Raw genomic sequence first — 23,530 nt, forward strand, 5'->3', positions numbered from 1 at the left:
AAAATGTAAACAAGTTATATATGCCCATAGTTTATGAATGGCTATCTATGATAACTGGGATTTGATTTCCCTCATGATAAGACTCCCATTACGCGCACTATATGATGTTTTGCTATAAAATCTATAAAATGTTTAATATCAAATTATTTTGTAATGTTTAATATCAAATTATTTTGTAATTATTCAATGAATTATGTGGTGAAACTTCCATAGAAAGAGGTGCCAAAAGAAGTGACATACTTGTGTTCCTTGTCTGACCATTCATGTCTTTACAATTTTGGATTAGCTGTGCCACAAAAAGATACACATAAAGTTGTACAGTTTCTATTTTTACAGCATAATGAGCATAACTTGAGACTATAGGGGTTCAATGAACCACAGACTTTTGGAGGCTCAACCTTGTCCTGATTTTCATTGCATTATGGATGTAAAAGAAAAGCCTTTTTAATCATCATATCTTTCCTTCTGGATCACATAAAAACTAAAACAATATTCACATGTTTGGTCATTTCGGTTGAGACTGAAAAACAGACACAAACCCATAAACACAACCCACTGGTCTTCATATAAAAAACACATTAAGGGACAAATTCACAAATCAGTTGTGCTGCTTTTGTGCATGTTATTTCAGTGCAAAAAGCTTTGTCTTATTCACTAACAACCTGCAATTTAGTTTAAGCGGGTGCAATCAGTTCTGAAATAGCAATAGTCTTCATTATTTCAACTATTCATTTTCATTCCATTAGGCTCTTTATGGATTGAGCTTCATTCACAAATTTACATTGTGCTATTACCGCTAGATGAAAGCAGGCGGTAACATTTATTTTGTTAAAAGGAGATGTTGGTATCAGTGGGGATTTCTTTAAGACTGGAAGGGAAGCTCAGATTCCCCTATAATGTAAAAAAAATTATGGTCAAATATGTACTATTGTGTAAACAATTTATTGACTAAAAATGCGTTAGAACACGTTCATCTCGAAGACGAGTTCGTTCAGAATCAGCTACATTACATATAGCAGGTCGGCTGACTCGATTTACTTCTCATACATTCCCATAGCGTCAGTGCATTTCCCTGTTGAAGCCGAAGCGTCCATTGACTTCAATGGGGCTGCTCTGAACAGTTTTTTCAGTGCTCCGAAAATAGACGGTCATTGGATAAATGCTGCGATTATGTCCCGCCCACGGACGCTCAGCGTCTCTGGGGGTGAATGAGGAGTGGGCTGGCCCGGACTCCGGGCTTCAGCGTGATGATTGGAGGATCTGTCGAAAGACTGCATCTCCTTTTGATTGACAGCGAATCTGTACTATAAGAAGTCACTGAAGCTATTTCAAGCTCAGTCCCATCGCGGATTTCTCAAGTGTAGTCGAAAGACAAACTGCTGCAACCTATTTCTTTATATTTGTTTGGCTGAAATTGCTAGTCAATTTGCATAATACATTTCACACAATTATACACCACATTCCTTGTTTCAGTTTTACCAAGTTTAATATATTTTGTTTTAGAGCGTTCGTTCGTTCGTTCATTCATTCATTCATACAGTAGGCTAGGCTAGCGTTGTACGGGTGAAACTGCGCACGATGGCAGACGGTGCTAATATTGTCGACCTGATTTTGGCGAAGCCATTTGAAAGTCTTCCTTACGAGGAAAAAATTTGAATTAAACAGCAGGGCAGATCAACACCTAAGATTGATTTAGTGCAAAAAATAGGGTAAATAAGTTTATAATGTAGGCCGAAAATGAGCTTCCCCTCTTTGAAAGACCAGCAGCCACCACTGGTTGGTATACATTTCCATTTGATCATGTCAGTAGTAATTCGTCAAATAATGATCAAATAATGGAGAAGAGTGCTATAACCTGGCATATATCCAGACTTCGACTGGGGAGAATCCTAAGTAGGACCAGAAAATTACCACTGCATATGTTTGGGGAGGGTTGGCACTACACAGATTATTGTCCAATCAAATGCTCTCTAGAATTAGAATGTCCCACCCCCCAAACCACCTACAACCGACTAGTAAGTAGCAAATCAATATTTATGGCTGTGATTTAACTAAAGCCTATTGCCTATTAAAAACAAAGAGACAAGCTATTCGATATGTCCAAACCAGACTTCCTTTTTCAAATAGAAAATGCATCAACACAGGAATCGCAAAATGGGGAATCCCAAGAGACTTTTGTCCTGAGTTTTCACAATGTAGTGCTTACGATATTGTACAGTGTATATACAGTACATCACTAAGAACATAACATGAAAGGCAGCAGTTAATTATTTATTAACATGCATGGAACTTATCCAGAATGTGTTCTTCAATGCGCTAAGAAAGGCCTGCATCTGTTAGCCTGCTATCCTGTGAATGCTTTGAACTTAGAAGGCTGTAGGGGAGGGAGTGGATATGGCAAACTATCTAATATTGTGCTTCTTTTAACACTACAGAACAGCATGAGGTTGAGACAAGAGGCAAACATACTCCCACAGCCTCTGAGCAGACCATTGCACAGACTCAGTGTTGAGAATGTTGTAGTTTATTTCAAGACCATGACTTTGGATCACTTTGCTTATCACTAAAGTTGTTTCTTTTCACCAAAGAAAAACATGACCGGAAAATCTCATTGTATTAAGCTAAACAATCTTCAGAGTCTAGGGGGCCTGTGTAGCTCAGCCAGCATTGACGCTGACTACCACCCCTGGAGTCGCGAGTTCGAATCCAGGCTGTGCTGAGTGACTCCAGCCAGTTCTCCTAAGCAACCAAATTGGCCCGGTTGAGGGTAGAGTCACATGGGGTAACCTCCTCGTGGTCGCGATTAGTGGTTCTTCCTCTCAATGGGGTGCGTGGTAAGTTGTATGTGGATCGCGGAGAGTAGCATGAACCTCCACATGCTGTGAGTCTCTGCGGTGTCATGCACAGGGAGCCATGTGATAAGATACGCGGATTGACGTCTCAGAAGCGGAGGTAACTGAGATTTGTCCTCCGCCACCCCGATTGAGGTGAGTAACTGCAAGCCACCACGAGGACCCACAAACACTGCTCAAATATGATTGATTTGAAGAAAGTTTACAAAAAATCTTAAAATGTAAAAGCACATTCCGGGATCAATACAAGTTAAGCTCAATATAAAAGTATATTTGTGTAAACATGATTTTAGTGTGATAAAATCGCTTACTAACCTTTCCTGTGTTAAGTCATTAAACCTCTTTCATATGATGTCACTGTATGGCCAGACTGTTAAAAAGGTATAGCATAATTGTAACACATTGTAAGAAATAAAAAAGCACTATAAATGTCAATATACAGTCCTAAATATTTATAGTGTATATACTAAAGTTAGTCAATAAACAACACCACCAGACTACAAAGTAAACATATTTGTCATTTTCACTAAAATGCCTTGGTTGCGTTCTGTATATTCATGAGTTACAAGCAGCTCTTACATACATACTGATGGGATCATCACAGACGTTTTGTAATATTGTGTCCAGATCAGAGCAGAAAACAACACAAAAACATATGTAACTTCTGAATGAGAGATGTCTACGGTCATAGATATACATTCGGCTGGTTCGGATATATCAACCGCGGCTCCATCTTGGAACGGTCAACAAGGAGAGCTGTTTGAATGTAAGTGAATAGAGAAGAAGCATTAGACGCTGCATAAACAGCTTTTATGTGGAAACAGCTAATCATGTAATTAATTGACTGACTGGGTGCTCAATTTCAGTATGTTTGCAATAGTATAGTAATTGGTAGAGGACTTTATTTGCAGTTTGCTATGGAAAATAAATCTGTTTTAGGATTTGTTATATAATCTAAAATATTACCCAATGTTTATGGAAAATCAGATCATCTGAAAGATGGCTGGAAATGACAATAGACTTTTTCAGACCGTATTTGTCAATTTACATTCATGTTTTGACAGACGGCTCTTGACCTATCCAATATGGTGGATGTGCCGACGAATTGCTGTCCATAGAAACAGCTGCTAATAAGGGATCTACATTTAGATATCTATGTATACGGTGATGTACCAGTAAGCGTGTGCACTCGCCAGTCACACATCATACTTGCCAACGTATGAGGTAAATCTTGGGAATAATGTTATAATGTCCGCAAAAGTAAAATTTGGCAATGTATGCACTGGATTGAGACCTGTATACACCTCTCCTGTGACTTGGCATGGATCAAATGATACTTGATATCTCTTTATGGGTGTTTTCCATTGACCTCCATTACTTTCTCTCGTTGATGGTCACAAATATGTTGATATAATGTCAACAAACCCTAAAATGACTGTAAAAATTATGATTTTAACAACTTTACATCTCAAATAATACACCAATAATACAGTATTATTATGTTTTCATAATACAAGTTTTAAAACAATTAATGCAAGTGCTTTTATAAAATTATAAGCTTCAAATTTGTTTAAACCCTCTAAAAATTGGCCATGTTCACTTCCATTATAAGTGCCTCACTGTAACCTCGATTTTTGTTTTTTTTAAAGAAAAGGAGGAACAAGTCTAAATTACAAATACTGTCGATTGAGCTTAACTTATATTGATCCCGATTAGGAATATGCTTTTACCTTTTAAGGTTTTTTGTAAACCTACTTCAAATCAATCATGTTTGTGAGCCTTTGAGATTTTGAAAAAGTATTTTCAAAGCTTAACTTGTATTGAACCTGAATATTCCTCTAAGTCTTTTAATAGGGATTGTGTACAGCAGAGGATCACATGTAAATTAGTTTTTTGAGATGTTATTTTAAAGTGTGTAATTTCTGTGCAAACTATTATAGCGCCGCCATGTTAAATTGCACAGATAACGACTGTCGTCTTCATTGTTTGTTAAACTGGAACATGATGTAGCGCTAAACTAGCCATCATATTATATTATATGTGATAAGATTTATTGAAATATATGGTGACATTTCAGGAACAATAATTATTTATCTTGTACTTTTCAACATGTTTTCTTTGTCATTAATATAAAGAATGTAATTGATGTACTGTAACCATTTACATCAGAAATGGTATTTGGGGTTTGTCTGACAGTTTTAAAAAAAAAATCTTAGCTCTTGATTCTTGTGACATTAAATATTATGGTTAGACAGTATATTGCATAATTTTCATAAGGTTTGAAAATTGTATTGTGCATAGTCTTGGCCACTTCAAAAAGTGTATCATAATTGATTTTATATATATATATATATATATATATATATATATATAATTTAAATTTAAAATTTTTGTCACATAATTCTAGGTTTAACCTTGAAACTTACATTAACATGAAACTGCATACAAAGGACATATTTTGTTCCTAAAGTAAAACAAATCACATACTCACACATCATGTTCGCTATGCCTGAGAAGGGATTAAAACATTCCATGTACTGTCAGGTTGTCTCTGCATGGTAAATGGTAAATGGTCTGCACCTATATAGCGCTTTTTTTTAACTTTAGAGGTTACCAAAGCGCTATACACTGTCTCAATCACCCATCCACACACCAATGCATGTATCATCCTTGGTACTGTCTTATTTTCAAAAAAGAAATAGAGCAGCAGAATTGGTGTTCGAGTGGATGAAAGCAAATGTGCATTCACTGTATCTTGTCAAGTGAATTTAATAAGGGGAAATGACTTATGAAAAAACAAAACAATGGTTTACATTTACGTTTATGCATTTGGCAGACGCTTTTATCCAAAGCGACTTAAAGAGCCCTTATTACAGGGACAATCCAAGTGGAGCAACCTGGAGTTAAGTGCCTTACTCAAGGACACAATGATGGTGGCTGTGGGGCTCGAACCAACATCTTTCTGATTACCAGATTACCAGTTATGTGCTTAGACCACTACACCACCACTCCATGTCATGGTTTGATGTGAAATGAAAAAGTATTTGGACACTTAATTTATACGTAAAAATTTTCGAATATTATTGCATTAAATAACAAAATATCAAACCAAGTGTAACCTGCAAACAGATGATATGTTTTGCTTGAAAGGTGTGCTTCTGCTATCTTCTCAAATAAATACCACTTGGTTTAATATTTTGTTATTAGATGAAATGACATTCAGACATTATTAAGATTGGCTTAAGTGTATATCAAAACACTTTTATAATGTCACTGATTTAATACACTACCCCTGTTGAAAGAATTAGCTTATACCAGCCTGGTCTTGGTCTTAGCTGGTTTCTGTTGGCTGGTTTTAGAGGAGGTTTGGGAACCTTTAAGCGGGTCGAGATCTATACCAGCCTGGCCAAGCTGGGAGACAGCTTAAACCAATTTAGACTGGTTCAAGATATTTTAAGCATAGATGTAAAATGCAAAATTCTCTTTCTCAGACACACAGCATCCAACACTGTGGTGCTTGTTTTTTCAGCATATACTCAAATCCAGACCCATCAGTTGCTCCAGCAACACAAGCAGCAGTTTTTGATACAGCAGCAGCCCCAGATAATGCAGAGGAGTCAAGCCAAGCTCTTAGAGGCCGCCACCATTCAGCCCAGTCTCCAGTCCCACACAGTGAATGCTGTAGCCATCCATCCAGCCCTGGCACCTCAGCCTCAGCACTCCCTTATCCCTGTGCTGCCCAATGTTCCTGTTACTTGTCAACAAGCCACCATATTCCATTCCACCTCTGTGAGTCATCAGGCAATCACACAGAATGGACAGCCACCCATTTTGAGCCATAACAATGCAGCACCTCTAGAGCTTACAGCAGTTAACCTCCAGATCCAACCAGTTCCTACACAAGTAAGAAAGGACAAAGTTTGCACATCATGCATTGGCCATTGTTACATTTCTTACTTAGTGTTTTGTATCTTGATTGTATTCTGTCATTATTCATTCTGTATACTGATATTTTTTTCTGTGGAATACAAAAGTATACATTTTTGAAGAATTGTTACATGCATTGTAACTTGCAATATAACAACAGTTAACTGTGTCCAGGGGCTGTCAAGCTCCATAAAGGACAAAACGCACCATAAATTCAACAGAAATGTAGCCTATACAACTTGTGTGCCATTTCTCAAGTCTTGTGTAACCATACAAAAGATTTGTGTGAGGAACCAACTGAAATATAAGTAATTATTCACTAATAATCTCCTTCCAATGAGTTAATTCGAGAACCACTGCAACCAGATCATCGAGTCAGTGAGTTGCACTCAAGAACCAGATCAGTCCAATTCGTGAACAAATTGCACAGTCCGACTTGTGAACCAGATCAAACGGTTAATTGAAAAGAACAATTCATTCACAAACCGGACTAATCTTGGGAAGTATTGGGTTGGGATATAGTACACAAGACATATTGACTACTTTAACAGCACTTTCATGATGCTTTTTTGTTTTTTGGATCTATTTGTGTGAATACATAAGGACAGAATTTTCATTTTTTGGTGAACTATTCATGTAAGTACTGCTATTCCTTTCCGGTCTGACCTTGTCCTGTTCTGACATGAATTCCAGATTGGAGTAGTCAAACAGGATGGGTCCGATAAGGACAGCGCCATTCCTCTTGAAGTCAGAGAGCTCTGCTCTTTACAGACCCAACAGCAGCTGCTATCCATACCAACACAAGTGCCAACCCGGACAGAACCATGCCAGTTGGTCAAACAATCTGATCAAAGCCAGGTGACAGAAAACATTGAAGGTATTACTTACTTTATTTCTATATTATTTCATCACTATGACTCACAATGATTTAGTTTGTTGGTTCAAAAAGGGCAAGGGTTGCATTGTCTAAGATGTTTTAATTCAGTCATCCCAACAAGAGTGGTTCATGTTTCGGTTTACAATTTGGATTCCTCTGTCTCTCAGCATGAGTTTATCTTAGCAGTCAAATGCAAGCAATCTTTGTGTAATCAGTAACTTGGCTGCATGTATTTACTGCACCAGAACCACAATAAAAAGCTTCAACAGTTGGTTGAAAATGTAACTTCTGAAAAAAGTAAAATACAGTATGATTGAACAATAAATAAATGGGGTGAATGTTGATAGACTAGCTGTCTATCTCTTAAAAAAAGGCATAATCACATTCAGCTTTATAGGCCAGTGGTTCTCAACTGGTGGGTTGTGACTCAAAAATGTATGGCAAGTCTGTTCAGTTAGGGCCGTGGACAACAAGGAAAAACAATGCTAAATACAAATACAGAAACACAACCAACCATATATAATCATGCATGGTTTAGGATAGCAAAATAAATAGGCTTATCAGCTTTAAAATGGAATACAAAATGCAACCCATATCTTTTGTTGTTTATGTCAAAGGTTGTGTGTCCTATCAAACTCAACAGTATTTTCATGAAAATTAGCCGAAATAGACAGATGCCAACAAGTACAGGTTGTGTGACATTTTCTCAACTGTAAAAACCATGAACAAAACTAGATTTAACTGAAAACAGGTTTACTTGCATTGACAATAAACATGGATCTGCCAACCACAATGTGTGTTTTGTTCGGTTCATTATTGGCTTAACCTCCTGAGACCACGCGAAAATGCACATAGCAGTCACGCTCAGGTGTTAATATAATAAAGAAATAATAACTTGTTTAATAAAAAATTAAAAAAATAACGTGTTGGGTCGCCATTTGATGTCTATGTAAAATCAGGGTCCTGAAGCAAATCCAGTTGGTAACCACTCATATAGATGACATAAAGCAAGTGAAAAAGCTATCCCCAAATCAGAAAGCAGCAATCTTGACCTTACCATACGCTACTATGTCACCACCAATCTTGTAGGCTTGCCAGTCACAAAAACACAAAGGCCATTAACGCAATCTCCCCCCTCAAGTGGAAGAGTAGATCTGTCGTACCCCAGTGTCTATTGTCTGGTCCACACACTTGCGGGAATGTGACAACCTCTGCTATAATTAGGGGCTAGGGTCTGAGCTCCGTCGACCTCTGTGGGATGTAGGAATAAAGTTGAACACACTGGCTGTCTGGCAGGTGTGGTGGAGCCCTAACCTCTCAGGCATTAAATTATGAATGATCAACTACTCTTTTATGTACTTAAATGGCTCAAGGCATCAGAGCACTTGAATCATAAATCATGTCATGTTTTTAATTGTCTCATGCTGGCTCCAGATCTTTTTTCTTAATCCAGATCATGGTGCATTCATAAAACTTTTATTGTGTGTTTTGTGTAAGTATATAGTATATACTTGAGCTATTTCCTTAGTAACTTAGAGGTAAATGAGTTTAACAGTATTGACTAAGGTTATGTTCAAATCAAAGTGGATTGAAGTAACTCTACTTTTTAAAACATATAACAAAGCTAGATGTTCCCGTGGTACTGCCTGATGATATATAATGTGTAACTAGCTTGCGGCAAATAAAATGTAATGGCTCCAGACGTTAGTGTGAGAGAAGTGAGACGAATGTTAGTTCTTTGTGCTTAGACTTCATTGTGATGTGACTCCCAGATGCTGATTGTGCCACTTGAGAGGTGTTCTATATCTTATAGGCGACAGACTCTCTATACATGCACCCTGTGTTACCCGGGGACTTTCTTTGTCCCTGTGGAACCCTAGACCCTCTTATCGAAACATTTGTGTCTGCTTTGAATAAACGAGAATCTTGTGACTAGCGCAGTGTAGCTTAGGGATAGTACACACAAAAATGAAAATGGTGTCATCGCTTACCTACTAACATGTTGTCCAAACACATATTACTTGCTTTCTTCCTTGGAACATGAAAGGAGATGTTTAGCTAAATGACAACCTATATTACATTCAATTTCATTACATCTTTTTTCATGTTGTGACAGTGCCATTCGGTCCACAGAAAAAAGAAAAGCTGTGTCCAGAATGATACTATACACTGTAAACTTACACATGCATTATGCTCTTGGCCATTTAGTGTATGAATATTTTAAAGTGTAGCATTGTCTCAAATGGAACACTAACAATTTTTTCTACATGGAAGCACTCGCTGTTTTTCAGCTGACAGAAGTGACATTTCAAATGCAAGTGAAATGTTGCACATAAGCCAACCTGAGTCCAATACTTATATTTCAAGTACATATTCACACATATTCAACTCACATTTGCTGTCTTCACAGATGTTTTGCTAGTTACAACATTAAACATGAATTGCAATTGTTTTGTCAGACCAGTATCAAGGACTTGTAATCCCGCCCCTTCAAGAAGGGTCTGTCTGCGTCCTTTAATATTACTACAAGACACGCCCACTACAAGGCACACCTGTTGTAAGTTACGCCCCTTTCAAATAAAAGGTGAAATGCTAAAGTCTTGCCACAGTTGGATGACACATTCATAAACTGTGGTTGTTTAACTCCCACAGCAACTCTACACCTGCACTTTTCCCTGCCCCTAAACCTAACCCTAACCACAAACATTAATAAATTAAAAGTTTGTAAAATTATTAAATATACAACAACTTAAATCTTCTATTGAATACAATCATACCGCCATGTCAGTAGGTGGCGAAATGTGATACAAATAAGACGAGAAGAAGCTAGCATATGCTAAGCTAATAGGTTAACAGGTAAGCTTGTGAGCGCACTGGAGAAAACAGAACAGAGAAATGTTTACTTAAACATTGTCATTTTTGGGTGAACATAAAAATGTTTATGTATGTAACTTTATCTGTGTGAAAATAAATTTTCCTATCCCTGCTTAATATGCAGAGAAAACTATTAATAAGTCATTAATAGGTACAATTTCTTGAAAAACTGTAAACACTGTTTCTGTGGCACTATGAAAATTGCTTTTTGTTTTGAACGACCATCTTAGTCCTGCCCCACTAACGTTACTCAACCAATGGTGGGAGTTGGGGGTGGGACTATCTCCTTGTTAGACTCATGGCAGACAAGGGGCTTATTCACAAATCTGTTTTGAAAAAACAGTTAGTGGTGTAGAAATGACATACATGCAGGGTTGGGGAGTAATGGAATACATGTAATGGGATTACTTATTTAAAATACAAAATATAAGTATCTATTCCACTACAGTTACAATTTAAATGATTGGTAATTAGAATACAGTTACATTCAAAAAGTATTTTGATTACCGAAGAGATTACTTTGCATTTTATTGTAATTTGTAATATTTAATATTTAGTCCTTTCAGATGGAAAACATTTATACATAAATGATGTGATCCAAAGTGCATTTGAACAGTGGTGAAACACTTTCTTATGGTGTGTTACATTCATACGAGCAGACAGAGAAGTAAGTTTGAAGTAAGTTTGGAGTAGAAGAAATAGAAATTAACCTTGTGTAGTTTACAAACTAATGTTACCAGGCACGATCATGTATTTTCTTGATAAAAAATACATGTTAGATCATAATATTTTTTTTCTAGAAAGACCTTTGATATTAGAGCAAAAATCATATTCTTGATAATACTTTTTGTATTGTTTTCCTGTAAAAATATAACAAAATCCTTAAAACAAGATCAATTTGATTTATCTTATTTTAGAAACACTGCATAAGAAATTTGGTTTTTTCAGAGAATGTATTTTTAACATGTATTTTGTCTAACTGTACTGGCAGAGTTTTTTTTTTAGTCAAAACAAATAAAAAATCTACCAGTGCTGAAGTAGTAATCCAAAGTATTTAGAATAAGTTACTGACCTTCAGTAATCTAACAGAATATGTTACAAATTACATTTTACAGCATGTACTCTGTAATCTGTAGTGGAATACATTTCAACAGTAACCCTTCCAAACCTGCATACATGTCACCATTTATATCTTTGGTTTAATAATATGATATGCAACATATCATTTAAAAGTTATTCTTATTCCAATTTACACAGTTAAGACAACATGAATCAAACAGCGATTTAATAGGATTTAAAAGTTCTATAAAGCAAATAGAATTGTTTTATAATCCAAGGGGTGTGTTATTTGTCATGTAGTGGGTGTTCATTGTCATCTTGCAGGATGCAGATAGATGAGTAGATGAGTACCGCTAAGTACTTCATCCAAGTACTCGTAGTACTCTCTTTTTCGTTGCATTTTCAGTGTGAAAACACTACTCGCACTACTTAGTGTAATAGTTCTCAATTTTGGCCGCAGCTAAAGTCATACAGATTTTGAACTACATAAGGGTGAGTAAGTGATGCTGGAATTTTCATTTTTGGGTGAACTGTCTCCTTTAAATAGGTCTTAAAGATGCATACATGCAGATGAATTAGTAAATAGAATAATTAATTTTGCTAAATTTGTATGAGACTTAGGTCTAAGGTATGAGACTTAGGTCTATGGTCATGCTTGATATGTTCTTAAAAAAAAAATATATATATATATATAAAAAAAAAAAATAAAAAAAAAGCATCTGCAACCATATGGAAGTTTTAATTGCATTCATAAAACAGTAGCATTCACTGGACTCTTGTAACTTTTGTCCTTGTGTCAATTTGGACTTACACTGAAACCTGGCGGCTTGGATGCTGCATCATTTAAAATCAATAGTTTCCATTTCAGATGCATTGCAGAAATGTAGTATTCAGTCAGCCATGATTACTTTAATCAATGAGAGAATGTTTCAAATTACAGGATGGTTACTGAGATTAAGTGAGTAGTATTCAGCTGGTCATGTGATTCTAACATGGCAGCCCCCATGTGCGGACCTTCCATGTAGAATAAAACAGCTTTTATAAGGATTCTTCATTTTAATGGTCATGATTTCCTACATATTGAACAATTACAATTCATGTCTTTAGGATTAAACCTTTTTTAACAAGGAAAAAAAAATACTGAATGCACCTTTAACATATAATGTTGTCCCACAAATCAAGTTTAAAATGATAATCATGTTTACTCAATTACATTATTATTTGCCAAGATTACAAGGTTTATTAGTACCCTGTCTGATTAAAATAATAAATGCTGAATTTGACCGGCACTTCATCATTATCATGGAGTAGATGGTCTTTATCAACCTACGTGCGTCCATCATAGTGCCGCAAGATTCAACCAATCTTGGATCTGCATTTTGGTAAATACGGCCTGCCATTGGACGGAATTCCAAGGGTGCGGACCAATCGCATCTGCGCAATGTTTCCTATTCGGTTCCCCCATACAAAGAGGATTAGAGAGTGTGGCACAGCTTTTTCCACATACAAGGAATCAGTTAGAACAAACAAATCAACGCACTCAAAAAAACAATCAAACAAAAAAGTTTGCATTGGAACGGGTCACTCGTTTTACTGCTTTGTGTCTAACACCGGTGGACTATGGAAGAGTTTTCCGAAGCGCTGGAATGCTAAATTCACTTTCGTGCTTTCCTCTTTTGGCGCTTGAAAGTGTAAGTAAAGAGTGCGTGAGCCGAGCGGAACAAAGGCGTTTGCTGTTGACAATCACAGGACGCCTGTACGTGCGTGTGCAACTTTTGCCTACTATTATAAAGTTACAATGTTGTTCGGTACTTGTTCCAGTATGAAGAGATGCGACGCTAGTAACTCTTTCAGATGTTGAAGTGTTGTTTGCATGCGAGTGTTTCGACACCGTTTCGAGGAAGCATGTAACTAATGCTGCTACAGTACAGGCGTTGCATTTGGCAGCTTTTCAAAACAAGTAGCGCTCACAAAAACTTCTGACTTTGAGCCTGTCCTGAACCTTTGAAAATAGTTGTGCATGCATAGCTAGTATTCATGAAGCTATTTACCCTCGTGCTTTAGCCAGACACTACAGATCATAAATCAGCAAGATTGTGAAATGAGCAAGCAGGTGGAGTATATGTATTTTTATACATATAACGTACCTATAACTGTATGTATTACACTGTGAACAAATGGGGCGGGAGTGCTTTATACTGTATAATCATGATACACGTTACTCTATTAACATCCACCCCTTAAAGGGCACTTTCAATGAAAGTGAATGGGGCCAGTATATAAACATTTAAATACACAGTGTTATACCAGTAAAATCACAATATGTGAACATTATACCTGATAACATGATGTTAGTGTGATAAAATCAGGGTTTTCCCGTTGTTTACCAGATTACGGGGTTTACCGGTCAGTTGTCCTAATGACAAACAAGTCATTAGTTTATTAGATATATCCTCACACGGATAAGGTGAGTAAGCGGTTTTATCAGACTAAAATCATGTTAACAATCTACTGATTACGTTTTGTGGATGTACATTTGAAATGGTGTGTATTTTAACGTTTATTAACTGGCCCCATTCACTTCCATTGAATGTGCCTTATTGTAACTGCGGATTTTGATAAACGAGGGACGGGTGAAGAATTGTTTTGTGGTAAAAAAAAAACATTGTCGGAAGTGCTGTTGATTGAGTTTAACTTGAATTGATCCCGGAACATTAATTTAACTACAGGCTTGATAATGAAGACATCAATGGAGCTTTATCATGGTTAAGTGTTTATGGGGCTGTTGTCCTCGTGTCCAGCAGGCAGAGTGAATGTGAAGGCAGGTGTGAGCTCACCTCCAGCCATGACCTCGGGCAGCGGGAACAATGCGCCCACTGTGACCGGCAGCGCTCCGCAAAATGGCGAGAGTAAACCACCACCTCAGGCCATAGTAAAGCCCCAGATCCTCACGCATGTCATCGAGGGATTCGTGATTCAGGAGGGAGCTGAGCCTTTTCCCGTGAGTGCCCATTTCATCTGATTACTTGTGTAGTGTGTCACCTTGATCATTTTCCATATTTCTTTAGTTATTACAATAGTTTAACTGGATGGTCAATTGCTGTGGTTTGTTCATTATACCTATGGCTTTTATTAGAGAAGCTAGTGTTCATGAAAAATATTAGTCTAAATACATTTTAAAACGGCTACTGTCATGGTTGATTAAATATGAGGTTGAATCTGCATAATTTCTGCCTAAATACTATAGTTACCGTACTAGAGTTAGTGTTCCTATAGTATATTACAGTGTTTTTTTTTTTTTTTTACTTTTAAGGGACACGTTTTTGAATATGTCCTCACAAATATACCAGTAGTATAACCACTTTATGAGGACAGTCCTCACAAGTGTGTATATATATATATAAAAAAAGGATCATAAAAGGACCAAATAATGGCAATAAAATGCCAAAAGGTGTCTGTAAGGGTTAGGGTGTAATAGCCTACTTAGGATGAGCAATATGTATGAAGTGTAGAAAACAATGGGAGGTCATCACAAGTGTGTTTGTATTTTAGCACATAAAAAGTGCAGTGCAATATATCCTTGTTTTTTTTTTTTTGTCTTTGATAAGGTTGGAGTTGACTTGGGGATAGATCTTCCAAGAAATAATTTAATCACCCTCTTGCCATCCCAGATGTGTATGGCTTTCTTTATTCTGCTGAACACAAACAACGATTTTTAGAAGAATATCTCAGCTCTGTAGGTCCATACAAAGCAAGCAAATTTTGAAGCTCCAAAAAGAACATGAAGATATGAAGAATAAAAGTGATCCATATGAATCCAGTGGTTAAATCCAATCCTGTGTGTTTAGAAGTGATATAATAGGTGTGGGAGTGCAACAGATCTATAGGTTACTTGTGTAACTCCGGTTCTCTGATAGCATTAAGTGAGGTGTCTCACTATGGGATACGCCCCTTCCATGTATTCCTCGGAAGCCCTATTACATTACGCCAGCCCTTATCGGCTGGCAGACGTATTCGCTTGTGTCTGAGTAGCTGAGTAGAGTAGCTCCTCGCCCCGGTATAAGAGGTGCGATGCAGCGTCACTTTGTCATTCAAAACAAGCACACCTCTTCCTCAAAGCATAAGTTTCGGTGTCTCACTATGGGGTATCCTAACTCCCGTATTGCCAGAGAGCCTGCTTCAAACTTTCTGCCATCTATTCATTCTCCTACGCTCAGTACAGCATGTGCTAACGTCTGTGCTGTAACATTTAATTGATTAAACCTTGCAAATGTGTGTGGTGAAGACCAGCTCGCTGTTATACCAATATCCTGTATCGTAACCCCTCTGAAGAGAGCCCACGATGTAGACATTCCTCTTCTTGAATGTGCACATCAAAGCCTGTATGACATGCAGATATAGCAGCCAGAAACACCTTTATGTTTGAGAATGCTTTCCTTTATCTATTAAATCTTGTAGAAAAGAGAGAGTGACCACCACTGAACATTGAAAGGGAATCTCGTTTTTATCTATGCCAAGCACCTATTCCCAGTGGTGTGCTCTGATCCTTTAGGGAAAATAACAGAGGGCATTGAGCATTCTCCTGAGATGCGAACAGTTCCACTGTTGGTCTGCTGAATTGGCTCCAAATCTGCTTGACCGCTTTGTTCAGTCTCCATTTCTCGTAAAGAGGATTGCCCCTCGACAGCAAATCTGCAGCCGATTCATAATTCCCTGTACGTGTGTCACCCTCAGGGATAAGATGTGGGCAGTGCCTGACAGAATCAGTTTGCATGCCAACGTTTGCAGAAGGCGTGATCCGAGACCTCCCTGTTGGTTTATATATGCCACAACTGTAGTCACGAGAACATGATTCCCTTTCAGTAAGGGAAGAAAATACTTCAGAGATAGGAATACCAGCAGTTTATATGGTGATTGGTCAGATGGCGATGCCATTTTCTATTCACCATTCTGACCTTGTGAGTGCACCCCCCACCCAGACAGTGACTCGTCCATCATTATGACTTTTCTGGCCTGAAGAAGACCCATGGACACCCCTTGAACCAAAAATGACTGGTTTCTCCACTTGCGAGCACCTCTGCTAATGTTACCCTCACAGTTCAGAAATTTCATCTTGAAGAACATGGGCTGATGGCAAACTGTAGTCTGTACCAAAATTGTATCGGTCTCAATACCCCGGCAGGACTTTGTACATGCTCGCCAATTGTTTATGTGAAGCATTCTGGTACCATCTAGTGGCTGAACTGTGGATAAGAATGGGTTCTTCACTGCATATGTGTGAGCACTTTGTGCTTGGACAGAGTTTAAGTGGCTCACTGCCTCTAAGGGAGCGGTAACTCCCCGAGGTGGCGTTAAAACATGCTCTATGAATGTATTTTTTTCCAAAACAATTGGGACATTTTGTTTAGTATTTTTTCAGTCTATGTCTTTCTGGGTAGACAGAGCTGCAAAGCTTCATCGTCCCTCTTCTCCTCACACTACTTCATTCATGTCAGAGCCAAACCATATATCCCCTCTGAAACAACCGGTGCATCCAAAATAGCATCCTTCTCCATGTCAGAAAGATTGGCCAGGTTAAGCCATCATCCTCTCTAGTGAATGACCATTGTGGCCATGGCCTTGCCCGCAGCTTGGACAGCACACCTCTGAAGACAGAGAGAGAGGTCTGTGATGAGACAGATCTCGTCCCATTGCGCCTGGCCTGGTATGGTTGACGCTTCGTCTTGCAGCTCTGCTTGGTTTTGCGGCCAGCATGGAGACAGCGTTCAAAGCCCTAACTGAGAGAGTGAGAGACTGTTTTGAAAGTGGGTTCCATCATTCTTGACTGGAAACGGTCCACTTTGGATTGCAATGTCGGATTAGCAGCAGCCGTGCACCCGGGGTGCAGGTGCGCTGCCACAAAAGCTCCATGGGGGGCATGCGGAAAAAACCCTCAATCTCCTTTCTGTCCACGTCGAGTACAGAGCCCCTTGAACGGGCGTGGTGAAGGGTTTATCCTTCCAGGTGACCGCAACCTCTTCCAAGAGCTCTGGAATATTGGAAGAGGCTGTCTCGCCACTCGTTTAGCTCTCAGCAGCCTTTTGCCCTCGTAGTGTGACTTTGCAGCCTCCGCTACCACAGTAGGCCCCTGAATATTTAGTTTCTCTGCCACATGTTTGCACACATTTTGCAGATCTACACTGAGAAGTGGAGAGGATAGTGCCCTGCCCGCCGCCTCTTCCATGTGGTGAGGGGTTGTGCCAGTTGCACAGGTGGAATTAAAAAACACAAAGTGAGTCCTCAAATTCTTCGTCATCTTCAGAGAAGAGAAAATACGACTGTCCCTCGTCCTTGTAATCCAGCACCATCTTCTCCTCCTCCTCATCCATGCTGAGCATGGTCAACGCCGCTGTGATGATGCTGTGACATGCAGAGCAGACCTGGTGTGTGTATTTGCATGAAACCTTTTCCCGGTCTTTCCAAGTGCAAAGCCGTGAAGAATCCCCCACGCTAGCTGATGTACTCTGCGTAGCTGCATCTATTTAGCTGGAAATCCTCACAATGAGCTGGAGTGCAAATTATAGGAATAATGCGAAAAAAGGTGTGGTGACCAGAAATTGGTAAAAAAAACAACAAAAAAAAACAGTACCACATTGATTTGCCAGCGGCCAGTGTGAGTACCAGTCAATGACAATCCGCACAGTAGTTCAGGCTTCTAAAGTGAAGCGAGATGATGTTTTTGAATGACAAAGTGACATTGTCGCGTCTCTTCTACTGGGTAACGGAGCTGTGCTGTGATTTAAACTGAACTCAGAATTGATTCTGATTCTTTTGAAAATCGATTCAGAATCATTCAAGTATGAATCGCGATGCATCGCTGAAACCATCTTTTCTAACAGCTCAAATGAAATCTGGGATGACTTAAGGGTAATAAATTATGAATTTTCTTTCTTTTTTTTTTTTTTAATTTTTTTTATAGAAACTTTTATACTACTATTCCTTAAGGTAAATCTGACCCAATTTGAAGTCTTTGGTTATTGAAAGAGTTATATCCACTGACCTCACAGGATGCAGTTACCTTATGAAATTATGTTATTGATCTTTTCAGGTTGAACGTCCATCATTGCTGATAGAGAATTTAAAGAAGCAAAAGCAGCCTCTGTCCCAGACCTCTCACAATGCAGACTCTGAGATGGAAGACCTTTCACAACAAGGTAAGGTTTACTTTAGTCACACACACGTGCACACTGGCATAGTCAACTTAAAGTATCAGTAAATCACAGACTGTTGTCTGTCTAATCAGCCATGTATATTTAATTGGTAATATAAACTCCTTCATAGAGCTGAAGAACCTGGATGAGGAGCCAAGACTGTCATGTGAATTCTGTGGAATTATAGATTTTGCTTATAACTTCAGGAGATCCAAGCGGTTTTGTTCTACAGTGTGTGCAAAGAGGTATGTGAATTACAAATCCTTCTGCAGCCCATACATATACACCGTATTTGTATATAGCATATTTATGGTGACATTAATTCCAACATACTCCTTATTCTACAATTTTTGTTTAAGGTTTTTTCAAAATCCCTAATCCAACACACACACAAAAACATTAACACTAACTCTTCCTAGAGCTTTCAAACTATATTTGTCAAACTTGACACAGACCTTTATACTGTCCTGGAATAGTGTACTATATTTTTTCTAACTGACAGGACTAATGGTTTTTGCACCATAGACTTGATCAGCATTGATTTAAATGTTCAAATGGGCCTACTGAAATAAAAAAAATTCCAATGTAAACAGACCCACAAAAAGCATTTCTGAGGGTGTTTTGGGCACTGGAGAAGTTTTGACATGCCTTGACATTTGTGCTTTTTTCAGTTGCTTAAAAACATTTTAATGGCTAAAGTCCAATAACACTGTATTCAGCACAAACTGGGCTACAATAATATGTGAGCAACGTGTGTACATCTTTTGCATTGATCACCTCAGCACATTACCGTATGAATAGCACCCTCTGCCAGTAGGTGTGGTCACATTAGGAATAATTAGTTGAGCCAGGAGAAACTGTACATCGCTTTGTTTCATACCAATTACATTGCAGGAGAATATTTGTTTTAAATTTGAATTGTTTTATTGAAAAGTAGACATTTGAAGCTTTCTTTAGACATATGTTTCATGATTGTGTGATAAGTACTCGCAGAGTTTTCATTTTTGTGACATGTTTCAGAAATATGCTCGTGCACATTGACAGCTGACAGCTCACCCTTTTTATTTTCTTTATTTGACAAAAGCACAAGGTTTTGTTGTTATTGTGAGTGAACACAAATAAAAGTAGACCCTTTATAGTCCCTAATGATGTCTTGCAATTCTCCGTCATTTTGGGGCATACAGATAAGTGTATGTTAATATATTGTTATATATGAGCTAGTACAATTTAATTATAGTAATTGAGACACACAAACATTGAAATTAAATTAGTTTTTACACTACTTAAATTCACCAAAAATTTTTGAAAACAGAAATTGGGCCTTATCTTTTTACAAGTCTGTTTGTAGATTTTTGAAGACACTTCTGTTAAGTTGTCTCAGTTAATCTGCCTGTGCCGATAATCTCAAAATGGCCAAATATCATCTAAGTTAGCAGTCTTTGACTAACGACATTTATACCTTTTTATTGGCGAAAACACTAAAGAAAAGCATTGCAAATTATTTTAAATAATTAATTATTCATTTTTGATTTATTATTATTATTATATATAATTATATTATTATTACAATTATTAAATTGTTAAAATGGTTGAAACATTTTTCTTTTTTCCAGGTATAATGTGGGATGCACAAAGCGAATGGGACTTTTCCCAAGAAAATCGACCTTGGACAACTCAAAGAAACAGAGAGCCACTGATATCAAGAAACGGGTAATGTATTATCTGGTTACCTCTGCCTTATTGAGTGTAACAGCCTGGTTCTGGAAAAGTTCAAATCCAATAAATTTTTTTCAAAGACTAATTGATTTTTGATGATAACTTTTAAATCTTTAAAAACAGACCTACCCAGAACTCCGAGGTTGTTCATCAATAGGATATGCTTATACTGAAGCCATAAGTCCTGTTATTTCAACTTCATTGTTTAAAAATCGTGTTTAATAGCCGAATTCCTGGTGAACAACTACTCTACCCATGGTAAAGCAGAGAAAGATCCACCTATCAGACAATATTGACCAAAAAAAATCCAGCTGCATTTTATAATTGAAACAAGTCCAGCAGCGACCACCCACTTCCATGACGAACTGTGAATGACTCAATTGTGTCGTTTTCCTTACACCCTCAACTCCATATATATTTGTATATATCAGAATGTTTTGCTGTAAACTTAAAATATATTATTTCTATACATGTGATCAACAACCTAATATTTTTGTTGTACTAATTTCCATCGTTTATTCGATTGGAAAATTTGCAATGCTTCATGGTATTGTAGTTTGTGCCCTAGTGAAAGACAGTCTTATACCTTTTGTATTTTTGTCCATACTTTTCTTCTTCAAATCAATGTTTGTAATGTTGCTATTCACCTCAGAGCTGGTTGGTTTGGTTCATGGCTTAGAACTCTAAACTGAAGGATTTTATGGAAAAAATGTATGGAAAAATTACTTTTGGAATCCAGATGGCTGAAAACGTGGGCAGGCACTATTGCGCTTTATTTATCATGTCAGTGTCCATTCAGGTTGATTTGTGTAGAAATGTGCTTAAACATTTCATGTTCTTTCACAGAATCCAAGTGCCCAAACAGCCAATGGAGCATCTATGTTGTCCCCGCATCCCTTACATCCTAGTCATGGCGAGTCAAGCCAGTGCTCCGACATGTCCAGCTATGAAGAGCCTCTTTCGCCACTGTCCGCAACAAGCTCTGGAGCCCAGAGGCTTCCAAATGAACACCGATCCGATCACAGTAGAGAGATCTCTCTCCTCACGCAGCAATTCCTGGTTACTGACCCTGCCAGGTGGAATGTCGAGGATGTTTACGAGTTCATCTGTTCTCTACCAGGTAGTTACCACAGAGATTTGATGGGATTAACCCTGAACTGTAACAATTCTAAATGCCTCATGTAGAATAACTCTTGCAAATAAATCTTGCTGCCTGTAAGATCTTCATTGTTCTGAGCAATCCACACCAGTTTTGAACAACTAACAGACCATAAAAATGTACACTATTCTCAAAAAGCAATGTAACATGACAAAATTATACATTGCTGGCTTTTATGTTTGAGACTTTTAAGCTGAGGTATAAATTAAATGCACTCTCTCGTATGTAATGTTGTGAAGTCTGATTTATTATGGTCAGTCAGTTTGTTCGGGGAGTTCATTTAAATTAACAGATTCATAAAAACGATTTACAGATTCACAACACTGTTTTGCTGTTGTTTTCAACTGGTTAGAGTAAGGCAATATGCATTTCAACTGGGCAATACACATGAAATATATTCCATATATTTGTATACCAAAAAAAATTGCTATCTGATTACATTGAATTTTCTAAATTCAAATTGCCCTTCAAATGAAATGAAAAGGCTATTAAAATAATAAAGTGGTCAACAAATGTGTATATAACCACCTCTTCAAATCCGAACATTTGCTTTCTTCCAACTTCCTCCTCTGGCCCCATTTGACATCATGCAAGTTTCCGTCTACGACAACAGGTGGAACATTACTAGTAAAATTACTGTAAAGAATAACAATAATAATTAAAATATGAATAAATAATTGCCTCAAAGTTTACCACAACCCTTTAATAAAATGGCTACAACAGTTTGTTACTTCACTTAGTCTCTGTGCTTAATAGCAAATACCAATTGTTTTATTATGTGTAAGCCTAATAAATTATCTAGTGTTCCCCAATTAATGCTGCCTAATAATTTCCACTGTGTTCTAATCGAATTTGTGTTTGTACTGAATTCATTAATGCAGCCTAAAGAAAATAGAACTCTATTTTAGGCTCAATGTGAATCTATTTTTGTATTTTGATTTAATCAGTGTCAGCTTTGTTTTGTAATACAAAGATTTTATAAAGTGGCAAGAAAAAGTATGTTAACCCTTTGGAATTTCTTGCATTTATGGATGCATTTCTTCATCTAAGCTACAATAATGAACAAATACAATCTGTTTTAACTAACACAAGTAATTGTATTCTTGTACATAGTGAATACATATTTCACACATTTGTAGTGTAGGTTAGAAAAAGTATGTGAACCCAAATAGCTAATTAGGATCAGGAGATGGCAAACCTGGCATCCTATTAATGAAACAAGTTTGGTTTGGGGTAGAGCTACTTTGACTTATAAAAAACACTTAAACAGTTTCCGACATGAACCGTGCCTGACAAAAAGATCTCAGAAGACCTACGATACAGAATTGTTGAGTTGCATAAAAAGGGTTACAAGGTTATCTGTATATAAATGGTCTTTAAATGAAGACTATTTGGTACTGTGACTACTCCCTAGAAGTAGTCATCCAGCCTAGATGACTAAGGGCACATTGCAGAATGCTCAGTGAGGTAAAAAAAAAAGAGCCCTAGAGTAACAGCTTAAGACTTGAAGGAATCATTGGAACTGGTTAACATCTCTGTTCATGAGTCTACTATACGGAAAGCATTAAACAGGCATGGTGTCCATGGCAGGACACCACAAAGGAAGCTGCTGCTTTCCAACAAAAACATTGCTTTGTGCCTAAAAATTTGCCACCTTGACACACAATTTTTTGTGGACTGATGAAACTGAGGTTGAATTGTTTGGGAATAACACGCAGTACTATGTATGGTGTTAAAAGCGCACCGCATACCAAGATGAAAACATCATCCCAATGGTGAAGTACGGTGGAGGAAGCATCATGATTTGATAATGACTGCTTGCCATCATCGAGGGGCAAAATTAATTCCCATGTTTATCAAGATATCCAACAGAATA

General features: G+C 37.6%; 1 protein-coding gene across 3 annotated transcripts in view; it reads left to right on the plus strand.

The window, feature by feature from the left end:
• Positions 1-23,530, plus strand: part of phc2a (polyhomeotic homolog 2a (Drosophila)) — a 73,815-nt gene that overhangs the window by 47,244 nt on the left and 3,041 nt on the right. For 2 of the 3 annotated variants that reach the window (XM_052092156.1, XM_052092154.1), the window contains 7 exons: positions 6,382-6,755; positions 7,473-7,656; positions 14,391-14,590; positions 18,677-18,782; positions 18,910-19,024; positions 20,393-20,489; positions 21,342-21,615. In XM_052092156.1, the coding sequence (XP_051948116.1) occupies positions 6,382-6,755; positions 7,473-7,656; positions 14,391-14,590; positions 18,677-18,782; positions 18,910-19,024; positions 20,393-20,489; positions 21,342-21,615 (1,350 nt within the window). The remainder of the gene's footprint in view (positions 1-6,381; positions 6,756-7,472; positions 7,657-14,390; positions 14,591-18,676; positions 18,783-18,909; positions 19,025-20,392; positions 20,490-21,341; positions 21,616-23,530) is intronic. The other variant, XM_052092155.1, reaches the window with a different exon arrangement.

This window comes from Xyrauchen texanus, chromosome 25 (assembly GCF_025860055.1).
Source record: "Xyrauchen texanus isolate HMW12.3.18 chromosome 25, RBS_HiC_50CHRs, whole genome shotgun sequence".
NCBI lineage: Eukaryota > Metazoa > Chordata > Actinopteri > Cypriniformes > Catostomidae > Xyrauchen > Xyrauchen texanus.